The 20357-nt window shown below is 42.7% G+C and overlaps 1 protein-coding gene across 3 annotated transcripts in view; it reads left to right on the top strand.

Moving 5' to 3' along the window:
• Window positions 1–20357, top strand: part of LOC149441443 (cadherin EGF LAG seven-pass G-type receptor 2-like) — a 465765-nt gene that overhangs the window by 388805 nt on the left and 56603 nt on the right. For all 3 annotated transcript variants that reach the window (XM_089657338.1, XM_089657336.1, XM_089657337.1), the window contains exon 27: window positions 16090–16202. In XM_089657338.1, coding sequence (XP_089513464.1) covers window positions 16090–16202 — 113 coding nt within the window. The remainder of the gene's footprint in view (window positions 1–16089; window positions 16203–20357) is intronic.

Below are 20357 nucleotides of genomic sequence, written 5' to 3'. Positions count from 1 at the left end.
CCAGGAAAGGGCAAAAAGCCTCTAGGCGCAAAGTAGCTAGATGATTAAAGCTAGTAATTGAACAGGCATACCAGGCCGAGGGTCTAGAAGTCCCAGAGGGAATCAGGGCTCATTCTACACGGGCCATGGCGGCAACGCAGGCAGAACAGGCAGGAGCCTCCCCGGGACAGATTTGTAGGGCCGCAACCTGTTCCAGTTATGGGACGTTTTTTAAGCCTTAGAGACTTGACCTGGTCTCGGTGCAGGAGCAGGCCTTCGGACGTAAGGTACTGCAAGCAGTGAGCCCGCCCGGGTACATACTCGCTTATTCTCTCAAGGTGCTGTCCTGAAAGACGAAAGGGGAAAATCAAAGTTACACTTACGGTAACGCCTTTTCCAGTAGTCTTTCGGGACAGCACCGGTTACCCACCCTTTGTTGCAGAAATGTGGTGTGAGATGTCTTATGGTATGTTTTAGTGTCTTATATTATGTCTCCCCAGGTGACCGGAGGTACAAGTCCAGGAACTGAGGTCGGAGGGGAGTGATGGTGCTTTTTGTTTAGGATGGAGGTGTTTCCTCAGGTGGGGAGGAGCCGAGGTCTCTCAAGGTGCTGTCCTGAAAGACTACTGGAAAAGGTGTTACTGTAAGTGTAACTTTGATTTTTTTCCGTTCTGTTGGTTTTATCATGGTTGGCGGTTTCACGAGCCTTGCCAGTTTGCTTTCCACTAATGTCCTCTGGTATAACTCCTAGCAAACGTGATGTTGGTATCCCAGATCTTTGCCCCCTGCTGAAGTCCACACCATTAGGCCCCCCTTTAACTTCATCTGGCACAGCTCCTTCCTTTTTTTAACCACTGTGGATCAGTTGTTAGTCAGGGTTTCAGCCATGATAGCTGACTCACAGTGCAGGGGTCGCAGATGGGCTCACGCAGCCTATTTCTGATCCCCTAGAGCTGCAGCTTTATCTGCATGGTCAGCTGAGGATGAGGAGAGAGTACCATGTCTCTTATGAGTGGATAACTGAGGACATGAGGGCTGAATAAGGTGAAGCAATGGCTTGTTAGACACTAAATTTCACCAAATTGAAACAAATTAAGACCTTGCCGTGGTGAACGGATAAGTGACTTCAAAAGGGAAAATTACTTTTAGTAAATGTTGAATCCGCATAGTCGCGGTTACATAATAGGCAATAGTTAACTTGGTCCCTAGAGGGCGCAGGAGCCCAGGACTAAGCCAAGTGTGTGTTTCTAATATTAAATCTATAAAAAAAATTTCAGTTATACGACAAATGATTTTTTAATGTCGAATTTGAATTTTCGTATAATATCTACTTATAATTATATATAATAATTTATGAATCATGGTACTAATATATATTCTAGATCACATCACATATTATGGTCAGCATTGTGGCTTAGTGGTTAGCACTTCTGCCTAGTTCTGCCGGTTCAAATTTCAACCATGGCACTAAATGCATGGAGTGTGCATGTTCTGCCTTTACCTGTGTGATCTAAGTACATTAGCATGCTTAGAAAGAAAGCAACAGTTGTCTAAGCATATGTACCTGTGCCATGTACAACTGAAAATGTGAAAATAAAAAATGCAATTTGTAAGTCCTTGGGCATGTGCAGGGTACAGAGCAGGAAATCTCATATTTGTGAGATTATGATTATTTCCCTCTTGTTGCTTCACCCAAATTGCTAACAAACAGATTTGTCATCAGCATTCAAAACACATGTCCAGAATTTCCCATCTATTCAAAGGCTCTAGTTCACTCCAGTGCAGTGAGTTCTTGTGCAGCCCACCAAATTAGAACATGCTGAATGTGTTCTGCATGGACCTACACTGAAACATGGTCAGAATGTAGAACCAGCCTTACATGGCTGGTGTCAACCAACCTTAAGTCCCTGGGCATGCTCAGTGTAACATGCAATATATCCCAAATGGAATACAAATGTGGTGCTGTGTTACTAAATAAGATGTATGTTGGCTATATGTATCCCGATACAAAGAATTATTATTATTATACAGTATTTATAAAGCGCCAATAGTTCACTCAGCGCTGTACATTACAAAGGGGGACAGAACATGTGACAGAACAATACCAATACAATGCAAAACATGAGGGGATTGAGGGCCCTGCTCTTTCGAGCTTACAATCTAGGAGGGAGGGGATAGTGGTACAGGAGGAGATAGCTGTGGGGGATGGTGTGGTAGGAAGAGTGGAGGATGTCGGCAAGTTAGCAGGGGGTGGGGTAGGCTTCCCTGAAGAGATGGGTTTTCAGGGTGCGCCTAAAGGAGAGGAGAGTAGGTGATAATCTGATGGGTTTGGGCAGGGAGTTCCAGAGGATGGGTGACACCCTGTAGAAGTCCTGGAGGCGGGCATGGGAGGAGGAGACCAGGGAACTAGAGAGAAGGAGGTCTTGTGAGGAGCAGAGTGTGCGTGCTGGGCAGTACTTGGATATTAGGTCAGTGATGTAGTTCGGGGCAGTATGGTGGACAGCTTTGTACGTCAGTGTTAGGATTTTGAATTTGATCCGTTGCGCAATCGGAAGCCAGTGGAGGGATTGGCAGAGGGGGGTGGCGGAAACGGACGGTTGGAAAGGTGAATGAGTCTGGCAGCCGTATTCAGGATCGACTGAAGCGGGGATAGCCAGCGGCGAGGCAGGCCAGTGAGGAGGGAGTTGCAGTAATCGAGTCGTGATATGATGAGGGAGTGGATGAGCTGTTTAGTGGTTTCTGGGGTTAGGAACATGCGTATTTTGGCGATGTTGCGGAGGTGGAGTCTGCACGAGTTAGTTAAAGATTGGACTTGGGGCTGAAAGGATAGGTTGGAGTCCAGAATGACACCAAGTACTCTGGCCTGCGGGGCGGGTTTGATGGTGGCGTTGTTGGATGTAATGGAGAAGTCAATGGGGGGTGGTGTCCGGGCTGGGGGGAAGACAAGAAACTGGAATCATAATATTATCCAAACCCCCCCCCCCCCCAAAAAAAGGAAAAAAAAAACAGAGGGCGACACCACTATTCTAAAGTGACACACACAAGAAAAAAAACGATAAAGCAGGAATTCACTGTTTCCACCTCCACTCCACCATGTACATTAAGCCATGCAATTTATTCTTGTACTTACACTATATTGCCAAAACTATTGGGACACCCCTCCAAATCATTAGATTCAGGTGTTCCAATCACCTCCATGGCCACAGGTGTATAAAAGCAAGCACCTAGGCATGCAGACTGCTTCTACAAACATTTGTGAAAGAATGGATCGCTCTCAGGAGCTCAGTGAATTTAAGCGTGGTACGGTGATATTATTGATTATTGCCACCTGAACAATAAGTCCATCAATGAAATGTCCTTGCTACTGTTTAGTATTCCACAGTCAACTGTTAGCATTGTTATAACAAAGTGGAAGCAACTTGAAACAACAGCAACTCAGCCATGAAGTGGTACCACCTAAAATGACAGAGCAGGGTCAGCACATGCTGAAGCGCACAGTGCGCAGAAGTCGCCAACTGTCCGAAGAATCAGTAGCTAAAGACCTCCAAACTTCATGTGGCCTTCAGATTAACACACCGACAGTGCTTAGAGAGCTTCGTAGAATGGGGTTCCATGGCCCAGCAACTGCATCCAAGCCTTACATCACTAAGTGCAATGGAAAGCGTCAGATGCAGTGGTGTAAAGCACGCTGCCACTGGACTCTAGAGCAGTGGAGATGTGTTCTCTAGAGTGAATAACTTCTCTGGACATGTCTGGGTTTGGCGGTTGCCAGGAAAATGGTACTTGCCTGACTGCATTGTGAAAAGTGTAAAGTTTGGTGGAGGAGAGATTATGGTGTGGGTTGTTTTTCAGGGATTGGTCTTGGCCCTTTAGTTCCAGTGAAGGAAACTCTTAAGGTGCCAACATACCAAGATATTTTGGACAATTTCATGCTCCCAACTTTGTGAGAACAGTTTGGGGATGGCCCCTTCCTGTTCCAACATGACTGCGAACCAGTGCACAATGCAAGGTCCATAAAGACATGGATCAATGAGTTTGGAGTGGAGGAACTAGACTGGCCTATAACCTCAACCCAATAGAACACCTTTGGGATGAATTAGAGCAGAGACTGTGAGCCAGGCCTTCTCATCCGACATCAGTGCCTGCCCTCACAAATGCGCTTCTGGAAGAATGGTCAAGCATTTCCATGGACACTCTCCTGAACTTTGTGGACAGCCTTTCCTGAAGAGTTGAAGCTGTTAAAGCTGCAAAGTGTGGGCCAACTCAATATTGAACCCTACATACTTAGACATAGATGCCATTAAAGTTCATGTGCATGCAAATGCAGGCGTCCCAATACTCTTGGCAATATAGTGTATGCGAGTAGGAATCTGCACAAAATCTGCAGGTTGCACTATGGAATGTATGGAATATGGTTCCAAGCCTGGCGATGGATAATTACTGACAATATGCTGCTGTACGACCACCTATGATTTTGGGGTTTTATGGCTTGGTAAGAGTGTGCAATTGGTTTTGGTGTGGAATTCACAAGGCTGCTTATTGTTACTCACTAGTGAAAACATATGGCAAGATTTGCAATGATGGTGGAACATCCCACACCTAACTATCAGTGGGGGGCACTGATACTAATGATGGGGCACTATTCCTGCCACTGATACCAATGATGGGGCACAATTCCTCTCACTGACACCAATGATGGGGTGCTATTCCTCCCACTGACACCAATGATGGGGCACTATTCCTCCCACTAATACCAATGATGGGGCACTATTCCTCCCACTAATACCAATGATGGGGCACTATTCCTTCCACTAATACCAATGATGAGGCACTATTCCTCCCACTAATACCAATGATGGGACACCGTTCCTCCCACTGACACCAATGATGGGGCACTATTTCTCCCACTGGTGTGCATTGCTAGAGGGGTAGTCTTATACGGCGAGTATTGCCCAAACACTACATTTTAGCAGGAAAAGTAGGGGGTCGTCTTATACGCCCAGTCATCTTATACACTGGAAAATACGGTAGATTTTTGTTAGATGCTGAGCACCAAGTGCAGTTTTTCTACCATTTAGTTATGTTATCTCAAAAGTCTAAGTCCCTGGGCATGTTCAATGCACATGGAAGTACATACAGTTGCAAGAAAAAGTATGTGAACCCCTTGGGATTACGTAGAGTTTTGCATGAATTGGGCATAAAATGTACTCTGAACATCATCTAAGTCACAACAATAGAAGAACACAGTCTGCTGAACATAATACTACACAAACATTAGATGTTGCCATGGTTTAATTGCACATAACATGTAAACATTCACAGTGCAGGGAGGAAAAAGTATGTGAGGCCCTAGCTTAATGACTTCTCCCAGAGCTAATTGGAGCCAGGAGTGAGCCAACCTTGACTCCAATCAGTGTGATGATATTGGATGTGTTGCTGACAGCTGTCCTGCCCTTAAAAACACACACTTATTTTGGGTTTACTGGTTTCAAGAAGCACTGTCTGATGTGAACCATGCCTCGCAGAAAAGAGCTCTCAGAAGACCTATGATCAAGAATTGTTGACTTGCATGAAGCTGGAAAGGGTTACAAAAGGATCTCCAAAAGCCTTGATGTTCATGTGTCCACGGTAAGACAGACTGTCTACAAATGGAGAAAGTTTAGCACTGTTGACTCTCCCTAGTCATGGTCGTCCTGTAAAAATGACTGCAAGAGCACAGCGCAGAATGCTGCATGAGGTAAAGAAGAATCCCAGAGTGTCAGCTAAAGACCTACAGAAATCTCTGGCACATGCTAACATTTTTGTTGACACATCTACAATAAGGAAAACATTAAACAAGAATGGAGTACATGGGAGGACACCACGGAGGAAGCCATTGCTGTCCAAAAAGAATATTGCAGCACGTTTGAAGTTTGCAAAAGAGCACCTGGATGTTCCACAGCACTACTGGCAAAATATACTGTGGACAGATGAAACCAAGATTGAGTTGTTTGGGAAGAACACACAACACTATGTGTGGAGAAAAAAAGGCACAGCACACCAACATCAAAACCTCATCCCCACTGTGAAACATGGCGGAGGGAGCATCATGGTTTGGGGCTGCTTTGCTGCCTCAGGGCCTGGACGGATTGTTGTCATTGATGGGAAAATGAATTCCAGAGTTTATCAAGATATTTTGCAGGAAAACGTACGACCATCTGTCCGCCAACTGAAGCTACGCAGAGGATGGGTGATGCAACAGGACAATGACCCAAAGCATACAAGTAATTCAACAAAACAATGGTTGCAACAGCACAGAATACGCCTTCTGGAGTGGCCCAGTCAGAGTCCTGACCTCAACCCGATTGAAATGCTGTGGCATGACCTTAAGAGAGTGATTCACACCAGACATACCAAGAATATTGCTACGCTGAAACAGTTTTGTGAAGAGGAGTGGTCCAAAATTACTCCACATCGTTGTGCAGGTCTGATCTGCAACTACAGGAAACGTTTGGTTGAGGTTATTGCTGCCAAAAGAGGGTCAACCAGTTAAGTCCAAAGGTTCACATACTTTTTCCTCCCTGCACTGTGAATGTTTACATGTTATGTGCAATTAAACCATGGCAACATCTAATGTTTGTGTAGTATTATGTTCAGCAGGCTGTGTTCTTCTATTGTTGTGACTTAGATGACGTTCAGAGCACATTTTATGCCCAATTCATGCAAAACTCCACGTAATCCCAAGGGGTTCACATACTTTTTCTTGCAACTGTACATAAGTATATATACTGCATAGAATATGTGTTCCAAAAAAAAGAATAAAACACGGTACTAGCATTATTTAAAAAATGAGAAAAGATCATTTACAAAAACAGGTTTACTCTTTTGAACGACATTTCCAGGCTTGCCAACAAAGGCATTTGCTATAGCACTTCCTAAAAGACAACAAAGTGAAGGCATTTTTTAGGTTTCCTAGTCTGGGCATGATCAGTCCTATCACTACTGAGATGTTTGAACAAGGTGAAGTTAATGCCTGTTTGGATTTTTTTGAGACATATCACTTTATACAGACACATTTTGAATTTTTTTAAAGCAGCTATTCTTTAAAATGTTCAACATAGGTATAGGAAGTATAAATTAATTGAGATTGTGTGGTTAAAAAGAGGTGAACTCATTTAGACAGTTGCTTTGTTTTGTGACCATACTGTAGACCATGATTCCAAATTGTGGCCATTTGTTGACTGAGTATTTTAGTAAATCTCTTCTTTGTCTAAAGAGTAGACAGTCCTTATGGTATTGTGCCCTTTTGTAGACAAGGTGCTTTAGTAAATCAGCCCCATGGTGTCTGTGTCATTTTCCTCCAAGGTTACCAGTCTGAGCTCCATTAAGAGCTCAGAGCTGGGGGCGCATGCGTGGTATCCTAAGATGGCGGACGTGTGACATGAGCTCTGCCGCTCCTCCGCCTACTACGGCCTCCTGACACCCTTCTGAAGCAGCCAAAGACCTGGGAGTGCTCTTCCCATGTCAGGACGCCCTCAGGTACATTCATGGGAAACATCGGGCGGTGGAAGCCGCCCACACCGCCTCCCTCGGATCCGAGGCCTTCCATGCTGGATCGCTTTTTTACTAGGCCTGCATCCCCGGACTCGAGTAGTTGCGGAGGCCCGAGTGAGTGCTCCGGAGCTTCCACTTAAATGGCAGGGAGAGACGCAGATGCCCCTGCTGCCTTGCAGAAGAGCTGGATGGTGTAGGAGGTTGCAAAAAGGCTTCTTCCAACAGGGGAGGAAGTCCCAACTGTTTGAAGAAGGAGTCCGCTTCATGCAGATCACAGAGTAAGACTTGGGAATTGTCTTTAGGGACAACAAGCTTAAAAGGAAATCCCCACCGGTAAGCAATATGGTCCCTACCCCGGTACCCCCCTCTTTGACGGTGGATATCGTGGAGGATAAATTTCAGGTATTTTTACATACTATCACCCGCACTATCTCTGCTGAAATTGGGAAATTGGCCCAGGAGCTCAGGGGGGAGATCACCAAATTGGGAGACCGCACAGACCACCTTGAAACGAAGTTTGACGAATTAGTGCAATATGTACATGTCCTACAAGAGGATAATGCAAATTTGAAATATTCCGTGACCCCGTTACAACTCCAGCAGGAGGACCTGGAAAACAGGGAACGCCACCAGAATATTCGTGGCATCTCTGAAACGGTCCTTGATTCCCAACTTGAACATTACTAGCTGTCTCTATTTACCACTCTGGCCCCCAAAATCCCAGATGTTGATTGGTGTATGGACTGGGCCCATAGATCGTTAGGCCCGAGACCTGAGGGTACTTGGCCCAGAGATGTTATCATTCATTTTCATTACTTTGTCAGCAAAGAAGCCTTGCTCGCCACCACCCGCAACAAGACCTCCCTGGAATTTAAGTGGCACAAGCTTCAGATTTTCAGTGATCTAACCTCCCCCATTACTTCCACAAAGAGACGTGTCTTGAAGCCGGTTACCACTCCTCTCCAACAGCACCATATTGCTTTCTGGTGGGGATTTCCTTTTAAGCTTGTTGTCTCTAAAGACAATTCCCAAGTCTTACTCTGTGATCTGCATGAAGCGGACTCCTTCAAACTGTTGGGACTTCCTCCCCTGTCGGAAGAAGCCTTTTTGCAACCTCCTACACCATCCAGGTCTTCTGCTACTCCGTGCAAGATCTGGACACCCACTAAACCCGGGAGGAAGAGGTTTCCAAGCAGTCCCCAATGGCACCAACTTCCTTACTCGGTGGGCCCCACCACCTAATTCCGGATATCAGGTTTCCTGCCTTGTTGAAAGTGCTCTTATGATCCCATGTGTACCTTGGGAACCTCCTATTATTTTATGTCCTGATTATAGATGTTACATGGTTAACTGAGGTAGGCACCTGCCATTTGGGGTCAGCTGCCGTGTTACCCCCTTGTACGCCAGGCTTCTGGTCCTGAAGACTTGGGTTAGCACTAGGCCTGTTGCCACGATAATCACCAGGTTCTTTTTCTATGCTGTTTTCTGTTTTGTCTCATCGATGATAATTTTTCTGTATGCTCAGGTTGCACAGCTGCTATACCCATTACTGTCTCATGATGTTGTCATATAATGTCAAAGGGCTCAATTCAGTCCAAAAACGGTGGATGGCTCTGAAGCAGTTCAGATCCTCGGGAGCAGATATATTCATTCAGGAAACCCATTTCAAACAGGATGGCTCTTTTCGTTTTACCTCCAAGAGCTTTCCACAATCCTATTCAGCCTTTGATCCCTCCGGGAAAGCTGGAGTAGCTATTTTGATCTGGAACAACTGCTCCCTGAGGGTCTCTTCCTCTCGAGTTGACCCACATGGTCGCTATGTTTTGTTGGATTCTATGTATGAGGGCTATCCATTTGTACTTTTGAATCTCTATCCGCCCAACTCTGGTCAGCTGTTATTTCTCTCTCAGACTTTAGACAAGTTAAGTTCGCTATCTGCTCCTTGTATGACTGTTGGGGGTGATTTTAATTTAGGTATGTCTCCCCATAAGGATAGGAAAGTGCTCTTTGTCCCTACTCCATCAAAAAGGCTATGCTCTTCCTCAATAGCCTTCCGCAAACTGATTCAAGAGCACTGCCTCTTTGACGCATGGCTGGTCAAACACCCTCTCCAAAGGCAACTCACGTTTTACTCTACTCCACATCGCATGTTCTCTAGATTGGATAATTTTTTTGTTACCACCCGCTATCCCCTTTTTGGTTTCTTCAAAGATAAACCCGATGACTTGGTTGGATCATGTCTCATTGTCACTTGATCTCCTTCTCCCTATCTCTACCCCTAGGATCTGCCACTGGCTCCTTAATGAGAGTTTTCTACGCTTGGAACAACTTTGAGAGGAACTAGATTGTAAGCTCCAAGGAGCAGGGCCCTCCTATCCCTCTTGTATTGAAATGTATTGTTGCTGTATTGTCTCCTGTTATATTGTAAAGAGCTGAGCAAACTGTTGGCGCTATATAAACCTGTATAATAATAATAATAGTAATTTTCACTTCAATGTTGGCTCAGTATCTTCATCCTCTACCCTCTGGGAGGCCCATAAGGCCATCATCAGAGGCCTCTGTATTTCCATGGGCGCCCTCTTAAAGAAGGCCTCTGTTTGCGTCGTGCAATTCCTTTTACACCAATTGTCCACAGTGGAACATTGATTGCTTGATAGGCCATCTCTATACCTCAGTTACAGAAAGTCTCCCATATACATGATCAAATCAAGGCTCTTGATCTACATAAAACAGCTCAGTCTCTCACCTGGACTAAACAAAAGTTTTATAAGTCCTCTAACAAACCACACCGTATGCTCGTAAACAGACCTAAAAATCCCAAACGTCCCCTTCCTTACCTGGCCATTTACTTCAGCCCGATGGCAAGCCCACATATTACCCGCATGTCATGGCTACAATATTTGGGGAATGAAGAAAGAAAAAACAGAGGGCGCACAAGCTTACTGCATTACCATAAAGAATGTTTAATAAAAAATAAAGTAGGTGTTGTACTCACAAACGACAATATAGTCAAGGCACATCATAAAGAACAGCTTGGTCAACACCGTGCTGAGTAACAGTCCTCAATCGGGAGTGTACACATCCAATAGGCTGACGCGTTTCGAGGACTTGCCTCTTCCTCAGAGCCAGAGTTGGATTATGGGGTTAATTTCTCCCCCCTTTTTCACGTTATTTCTCAATCCTTAAAATGTTGGGACAGGCTTGTCATCTCCTTTCTCGGAAGGATTAATGTACTAAAAATGACTATACTGTTCAAGCTTTTGTATCTGTTTGATACACTTCCCATACTGTACCTAATTCCCATGTCCAGGCTACGTTCCCTTCAGAAATCCTTCCTCCACTTTATCTGGCATAATAAATCTCACTGAATTGCCCGTACAGTTTCTCTCACCACAATCTAGGGGTGGTCTGGGGGCTCCAGATCTTGTGTTGTATTACTTGGCCACTCACCTCCATACTCTTGTCTCGTGCTCCTCTCCGCTCCCCCTTAATAAATGGTGTGAGATTGAATGGCTGCAACTATGTCCATTGCACCCTTGTTCTCTACTCTGGTCTATGACCCATACTGAAATTGCCTCCCATAAGCACCTACTGCTCGGGCCCATGCATTTTATGTTGTCTATATGGAGGCGGTGTAGGGGTAGATTTGCCCTGTCCTCTCTTTGTTCACCTCTGACCAATGTTATACTTAATCCTAGTCTCCCTGAGTTTGACCTCCGCCCGTATAAGTTCCTGGGCCAAAGCCAACCTATTTCTGTTGCGACACTTGGTCCACCCAGTGACCCGAAAGCTTAGACCCTTTTCTAAGTTGCAAAAAGCTGCACACATGCCTCCCCATCAGTTTTATGTCTATCTACAGATAAGACACTTCTTCTCCTCTAAGCTTCCCTCCCTGACCCTAGAGAAGCCTACTCTTTTCGAACACGTCTGCATTCAGGGCCCATACCAACGGGGACTAATTTCCTCTATCTATAAGTTGCTTCAAGACACCTGTCCCCTTTCTTCTGATACACATCTGTATATGCGAAAGTGGCCCCTAATCCTTCAACAAGATATCCCTTTAGATCACTGGAGCAGGATCTGGGAGGCCACCTCTAGGTCTTCTCTATGTGTTGTATATAAAGGACACACTTATAAATGTTGATGTTTTGGTATGAAACGCCTGAAGTTCTCCGTGCTCGCAATCCAAGTGTTTCTCCTGCTGGCGATTTGGCGAGGAAATTGGCACTCTATTCCAAATTTTCTGGCTTTGTCAACACATTGCACCTTTCTGGAGAGAGGTCCTTGGCCTTTTGTAGCTACTTCTACAGGTCCATATCCCATTTGATCCCATTCACTTTTTATTGGGTCTGCCCTTTGCCTCTCCATATCTGCCAAGAAACTATCCTCTCATGTTTTAACAGCAATCATGAGAACCATTCCTATGCATTGGCTATCTACTAAGCCTCCTAAGCGGTCAGAATTGGTGAAGGTTGTCACTGAGATTAGAAGAATGGAGTACCTCACTGCTATGCATGCTAACCTTGTCCCCTTTTTGAAGCAGTTTGGGAACCATGGGACCTTTTCATTTCTGATATGTCTACTCAGATGTCTGATAATACTGGCTAATCCACTGTTTTGCACTGCCATTCTATGTATATCCATCGATGAGCCTATTTATTTTCTTCTTTTGTTGATTTGTGCCTGTTATTTCACATCTCTATACAACTTTTGTTTGTTGTATGTCCTTTTAAACTCGATAAAAATTAAATTATAAAAAAAAAAGAGCCCAGGGCTGGTAAAAACCTTGATGGTGTTTTCCCTGCTGCACCCCGTGGTGTATGGTCATTGCCCTAATCTGGACAAGGTGTTTTCCTCCTCCTAGAAATTTCACTTAGCTCTATCCTATTGAGGAGGGGTTGCCTAAAAAGTAGTCTGTCCCTATAGTGGATCTAGCCATTTCCTATCATAACAAGACTCCCACTGCCTCTATGGACAGCATAACCATGTTTAAAAATCCTGTAGATAAATGCCCAGAAACCCTTTCCAAGGCCTTGTTCTCTCTCGCAAGTCCTGCCCTGCAGCATGCCATTTTGGCTAAATCCATCTGTCAGACCTTAAAGTGGTATTAAAACCAAAACCAAAAATGTATTATATTGTAGCTTACCAATTCGTTTTCCTCTATTTTGACTTGGAGATCCAGCCAGTAAATCTGTTCGTTTTTAGCTTCCTTTAACAGATCAAGCTATTCAGAAAAATTATTTAATGCTGACAGAGGTGCTTACAATGGTCAGCTTTTTTAGATGTAAAACCATTATTCCAAAAGGTAAAAAAAAAAAAAAAGATTGTGGCTGTAACTGCTTAAAAACTGTTAGCCGCAGTCCACTTTTAGTTCTTTAGTCAAGTCCTAACACTACCCTCTCCACAGGGTAACACAACTACTGCCTAAAAGTGTCCCTGATGTTCCTTTATCCTGAGTGGAGACACTTTAAGACAGGAAGTGGGCTGTCGGATCATCAGGTAAAAATAAAGGAGAAAAGCTTAAAACATTATGCCTTCACCATGTTTAAGGGATTATAAACTGCAATACAGTATATTACATTTTATTTTGTGTGTTATGGCGCTTAAGTGTCTGGTCTGTAGATATGTCTAGGGATTTCAGATCTGCCCTCATGGATCATTCAGTTCTCCAGTGTTTTAGAGCTTATGCCTAAGAACCTTCCAGTGTAAATGTTGGATTGCAGAACAGCAGTGCAAGAAATGCTTGCTGTGCATGCCATTCAATGGGAAACGTATCATTGGTAAGATGCTGGATTCCTTTATCATGGGTGCTATGCAGGACAAGAGCACCCTATTGCCACAGCAAAAGAAAGCTAAGCCTAGAGCGGAAAAACCTTCCTGTTTGGGGGATAAAAAGAGCTCCTTTCATTCCTGTTTAAGCTCAAGCAATGGGCTCCATTACACTACAAGTCTTGGCTCTCAAGGACAGGGGCAAATCTTCCAATGAAGAGATACCTGCAATTTGCAAAGTGGAGGGACAGTTAAAGCCCCTTGCAGCCACTTGGTCCTAGGATGTTTCCAATCTTCCATCATCCCTGAAGAGACTTGTGGACCTCCATGCTGTCCATGACAGCTCTTAAGTCAGGGTGTCTCAGCTGTTGGGTCAGGGTGTTATATCTATGGTTCAGGAAGGAAAAGAAATTTAAGAGTTCTACTCAGACCGACGGGCAGGTGGCGAGGGGTGGCTGGGCGGAGGCGAGGGGCAGGGTTTTTTCGGCACCTGTATTGGTGCTTTTTTCATTTTGGCTAATGGCCGAAAGGGGTATTTTTGATCAAAATGTTTTGGCCACCGAAAATTCTGCGCATCCCTAGTAGTTGTGAAGTGGTTTTATGATTTCCTTCTAGTCCATCTTACCTTTTTTTTATATGTTCCTTTTGTTTAAGCTTCTACTTCAGTAAAAGTAAAAGCTTCTGACTACAGTAAAAGTAAAACTAGGTTTTTGAAAATGTAATACTTAAAAACAGGAGGATAATTCACAGATTTTTATCAACAACCTGTGCAAACTTAATGGAGTAGGATAGAAAACAAAAACAGTTCACATTCTGAACTTAAAGGATAACTTCACTTTTTTTTTTTTCTTATTACAATCTTTATTAACATTTTCAGGTTATACAAAAGTATCACCTAATGCGTTCACAGTGAACAGGCAAACACAAGGAAAGAACCAGAGGACATACAGCAGCATACCTCAACTGTAAATGTTGAGTGTAACCATACATATGCTGGGTACCAATCACATGTCCAAAAATACACCAGATTGCTCCAAGCAGATTTGGGAAAATTGTCTGGAATAAACATACAGTATATTTCCCAGGAATGCAATTACTCTATAAAATACACCATAAGTTCACCTTTTGACAAAATAATAAATGCACTTTTTGCAGGTTAAAAAAGTGTGATAATTATTTTTGGATGCAGGAGCCTGTAAAATATTGCACCAATGATCAGCAGATCGCTGGTGCCATGCAGGACTCCTGCAGACCTGTCAGTATATGGGATGTGTGGGCAAGCAGATATACTGACAGCGCTGTGGTAGTTAATTGAGAACTACAAGCCGACAGCCACTAAGGCTGCCGGGACTTGTAGTTCATTCATTTACATAACACTTTGAATGTATGACACGGCCATGTGGGCGGAGCATTTTTTTTTAAAAAAAGTGACAGCTGGTACGGTGAACTCCTCTCTATACTGCTGTCACAGGGAAGGGGGGGGGAAACGGCTACAGCATTGGGAACATGTTAAATTTTCCACCCTAAACACGGGTGGAAGATGTAACATGTTCCCAAAGGTGAGCTTATCCTTTAAATGTTTAGTATTATGATAAAATCGTAGATACCACAAGGAATACAAGGAATTGCATCCAGAAGCTTGGAACTATGCATGGAGAGTCTTTGTAAGCCTCTGACATGAAATATGAACAAAGTATACCCCTCTATAGGGTGTGCTTGCCTCAATCCAGAGCATTAAGTGTTATTTCTATCTACTGCCTGGTTCTTCTGATATCTGCATGAGTCACTTCTGACAGGTTTTCCTGAGAGTTTGACAATGGAGGGAGCTCCAGCACACGGCCTGTGATTCACAGCCTTAGATTTGTTCCTGTGTGCTGTGTGAAGGGAGGGGTGTCCCTTCCCTCCAATCAGCTCTCAGAGCTTGCCTCAGTGAGTGCTGCAGAGTGTAACCTCAGCTCCCCACCCCCTGCCTTCTGAAAGCTCAGACAAGCTGTATAAATTCTGGACTTTGAACAACTGTAGAGAAGAGAGTGCTCAAGATAAACTGGTACAATGTATATATGAGGACTGTTAAATTGCTTAAAACATATTGATCAAACTTTTATCAAAAGTAGCACCAAGAGGAAATATTTTCATAAAGCCTATAGAAATATTTTAAAGCTAAACTCCAGGAACTATTTGTGTTGCTATTGGTCCAGCCTGACACAATATAAGTATGCATATCTTATATCTGATAGATTGCTGGGAAAGCTGTACATCCCTGTAATAGTTGGTATTACTTACAGTATTAGCCCCAAACTCTGATTCCTGCTTAGGTTCTATACAAGGTGTTCTTTCGATTGGATGAGGTGAAGAGGAGGAGCAGTGACATCAGGATCTTCATCTTGCCCGATCAGAGAACACCTTGTATTCATTGAAAAAAAAAATTCAAGACAACCTGTCAATAGTGGGGATTCCAAGTGAGCGATCCCCTCCCACCATGGTCACTGTGCAGTGGGGCAACTAATCGCAAGGAACTTGAGCAGAACCAGGAAGAGTGCTGCCTGCACTGTAGTAGTGCTGAATATGACACTGATTTATAGCTTCCCCATGCATGAATCAGGTATGAGTAATGCATGCTTACATTGTGCCAAGCTGGACCAATGTAAGCATGCAAGACAAATAATTCCTGGAGTTCAGCTTTAAATATATCCTCTTTCTATGAATAAAAGTTTACTTTTACAATAAATATTACAAATAATTTTGTCATTTTTATTTGTGATTTGCTGTTTTCTTCATATATTGCCTTCTTATGCCTCATTCCCCTAGGTCTGGCAGTGGGGCTTGACCCTGAAGGTTATGGCAACCCTGATTTCTGCTGGCTGTCTGTGTCTGACACATTAATCTGGAGCTTTGCAGGCCCTGCTGGCTTTGTCCTATCAGTAAGGAAAGCTACTTCATATTAAATTAGTTACTCTCTCATTTTGTTTAGTTAAAAAACACTATAATGAAGCTGTGTTTAATTGTCCTAGCATTGACTGTACCTCATCACTAACAACCTAGCTTCTATCAGAATTTTCTTGCAGTACTGTTGTCCAGCTGTTAGAATGTATTCTGGTAAACCACTATATCTAGTTTTGTGACATAGCAGACTTTTACTTGCTTTACCTCTAAGAAGGAGATTGATTCTAGCAGGTTCCTTAAAGAGGACAGGGGACATTCTTTCAAAATCCAAATCTCAACAATAAAATACCTGTACTAAAGGTAAAGTGGTAAAGGCTGGGTTAACCTTTGGTTTGTTCAATTCAATACAACACAAATTAAATTTTTATTGATGAGGCAGTATATCTAGGTTGTGGTGTGTTTATCCACATTAATGGCAGGAGATGGAGGAGGATGTATGAGATTAGCCTTATTATTTCCATTTTGTAGCATACTGTTAAAAGGGAAAATGTTACAGAAAAATACTTGTGGTTTCTCTCCTAAATATACTTTAAATACTTTTTTACATGTAAATTTTACATATACAGTACAGTACTGTGAAATGTTTTAGGCAGGTGTGAAGAAATGCTGTAGCGTAAGAATGCTATCAAAAATATATATTTTAATTGTTTATTTTTATCAATTTTTTATCAATTTACAAAATTCAAAGTGAGCGAACAGAAGGAAAAAGCTAAATCAAATCAATAGTTGGGGTGACTACCCTTTGGCTTCAAACCAGAATCAATTCTTTCACTTGCGCTCTTTGTTCAGTTGTAAAAAGTCATGGATTTTGTAGGATTAGAGTCAAGGTGTATGATTAATTATATCAAACAGGTGCTAATAATGATCAATTTCATATGGAGGCTGAAACACAGTAATTTACTGAAATACAAACAACTGTGTAGGAGGCTTAAACTGGGTGAGGAACAGCCAAACTCTGCTACTATGATGAGGCTGTCAAAGTTTCACATCACAGGTCGTACACCATGGCATGACTGAGCACAGCAACATGACACAAGGTAGATATACTGCATTAGCAAGGTCTCTCCCAGGCAAAGATTTCAAAGCAGACTGGGGTTTCAAGATGTGTGTATTGTTACTGGAAATACATGTGAGTGCTTTACCAACTTTTATCTGCAATTTAAATAAAAAGATACTGCACCATGGAAGGTTTTTTGCTTTATACCCTATATATGTTACCTTGAGTGGAGGCGGAGTGAATAAGGTGCGCTGAGGAGAGGTCTTTTTCCTATCCCATGGTCCCTGTGATGAGTGGAGTGGAGAGGATCTGTTACTGTTTATTATAGCCCTGTGATAAACAGGATTTCTGTTCATTTTTCACTGGAGTAAAGATCACATCAGCACAGATTCACTTGCATGGACTTTATGTTTTCAATTAACACATATATAATTTGATTGGTTTGACGTTTGTATATACACAGTGTGTTTTTAGAGATATTGACAAATAGCACGGGATTTTTTTCTTCCTAAAGAATCACTTCACAATTATCTGTAGTTTGTCACATATTCAAGGTCATGTTTCACTTATACTTGTGGAAAGAGATATTTATTTGTTTATAATTATTTGTCACTGAGCACTATTGTGTGTGCACGGCTAGTAATATATAATATTTATCTGTATTTAATAGGATTTATAGCGCTTCACTATTTACAGTTACTTTATATCATCACTTATTGGTTTTAAGTTAAGTGGCAGAAGTTATAGTTAGGTTTGCGACTTCCGCATTAAGCGCAGGAGGATACTTACTGTTAACAATGCTGTATTGAAATCCGAACATATGTGCGACAAAATTAAATTAAACAAAATATACAATGCACAGTGCCAGATGTGATTAATAAACAAAATAATCATGAAATATAAAAATATGAAACGCATTATACTTCCTACAACTAAAAGTTATATAAAAAAGGTACAAACATAAAATCTTTATTATGACCTTATCACAAACATATAATGAATAAAAAAGAAGAAAGTATATATTCCAAAATTAATTTAAAAGCTCATCAGAATATAAAGGATTTTCACCTTTACGCCTGTTGGCGCCTGCACATATCTTCACTTATATACAGGTGAAACTCAAAAAATTAGAATATCGTGCAAAAGTTAATTTATTTCAGTAATGCAACTTAAAAGGTGAAACTAATATATGAGAGACTCATTACATTCAAAGCAAGATAGTTCAAGCTGTGATTTGTCATAATTGTGATGATTATGGTTTACAGCTCATGAAAACCCCAAATCCACAATCTCAGAAAATTAGAATATTGTGAAAAGGTGCAATATTCTAGGCTCAAAGTGTCCCACTCTAATCAGCTAATTAAGCCATAACACCTGCAAAGGGTTCCTGAGCCTTTAAATGGTCTCTCAGTCTGGTTCAGTAGGAATTACAATCATGGGAAAGACTGCTGACCTGACAGTTCTGCAGAAAACCATCATTGACACCCTCCATAAGGAGGGAAAGCCTCAAAAGGTAATTGCAAACGAAGTTGGATGTTCCCCAACTGCTAATAGTGCTAATTAATAGAAAGTTATGTGGAAGAGAAAAGTGTGGAAGAAAAAGCTGCAGAAGCAGCAGGGATGACCGCAGCCTGGAGAGGATTGTCAGGAAGGCCATTCAAAAGTGTTGGGGACTTTCACAAGGAGTGGACTGAGGCTGGAGTCAGTGCATCAAGAGCTACCACACACAGACGGATCCTGGACATGGGCTTCAAATGTCGTATTCCTCTTGTCAAGCCGCTGCTGAACAACAAACAACGTCAGAAGCGTCTTACCAGGGCTCAGTGGTCCAAAGTCCTCTTTTCTGATGAGAGCAACTTTTGCATCTCATTTGGAAACCAAGGACCCAGAGTATGGAGGAAGAATGGAGAGGCACACACTGCAAGATGCTTGAAGTCCAGTGTGAAGTTTCCACAGTCTGTGCTGATTTGGGGAGCCATGTCATCTGCTGATGTTGATCCACTGTGCTTCATTAAGTCCAGGGTCAATGCAGCCGTCTACCAGGAGATTTTGGAGCACTTCATGCTTCCTTCTGCAGACGAGCTTTATGGGGATGCTGACTTCATTTTCCAGCAGGACTTGGCACCTGCCCATACTGCCTAAAGCACAAAAACCTGGTTCAATGACTGGGTTTACTGTGCTTGATTGGAGAGCAACCTCGCCTGACCTGAACCAAATAGAGAATCTATGGGGCATTGCCAAGAGAAAGATGAGACATGAGACCAAACAATGCAGAAGAGCTGAAGGCCATTATTGAAGCATCCTGGTCTTCCATAACACATCAGCAGTGCCACAGGCTGATAGCTTGCATGCCACGCTGCATTGAGGCAGTAATTGCTGCAAAAGGGGCTCAAACCAAGTACCGAGTATATATGCATGCTTATACTTTTCAGAGGTCCGATATTGTTCTATGTGCAATCCTTGTTTTATTGATTGCATGTAATATTCTAATTTTCTGAGATTGTGGATTTGGGGTTTTCATGATCTACAGCTCATTACAGCGTATTATGACAAATCACAGCTTGAACTATCTTGATTTGCATGTAATGAGTCTATCTCATATATCAGTTTCACCTTTTAAGTTGCATTACTGAAATAAATGAACTTTTGAACGATATTCACATTTTTTGAGTTTCACCTGTAATTTTAGCGCTGCATCCCTGTTTTATCAGACTTTCTAGAGGGTAGGAGGTTTACCTTGATGCAGCTTTATACCTAGCGCTAGCTAGCTTTATACCTAGCGCTCGTTTATGTCCTATGTTTATAAGTAATGAGTTTCTGCTGGCAACAATGAAGCATTCTTTGCAAGTTTGGGGCTGCATTTCTGCAAATGGTGTTGGAGATTTGACAGTGTCCTCAATGCTGAGAAATACAGGCAGATACTTATTCATTATGCCATATCATCAGAAAGGTGTGTGATTGGCCCCAGATGTATTCTGCAGCAAGAAAACAACCCAAAACATACGGCCAATGTCATTAGGAATAGTAGTATCAGCGTATAAAAAGACAAGGAGTCCTGGAAGTGATCCTGTCTAGAAAAAGAGACAGAAGGATTTGAGGCAGCCTACATCCACAGAAGATCTGTGGTTAGCTCTCC

Source organism: Staurois parvus, unplaced genomic scaffold (genome assembly GCF_062004578.1).
Source record: "Staurois parvus isolate SC_StPar_1 unplaced genomic scaffold, SC_StPar_1.0 ptg000984l, whole genome shotgun sequence".
Classification (NCBI taxonomy): Eukaryota; Metazoa; Chordata; class Amphibia; order Anura; family Ranidae; genus Staurois; species Staurois parvus.
Note: the sequence above shows the minus strand (reverse complement) of the source record. Positions and strands in the feature narration are given on the sequence as shown.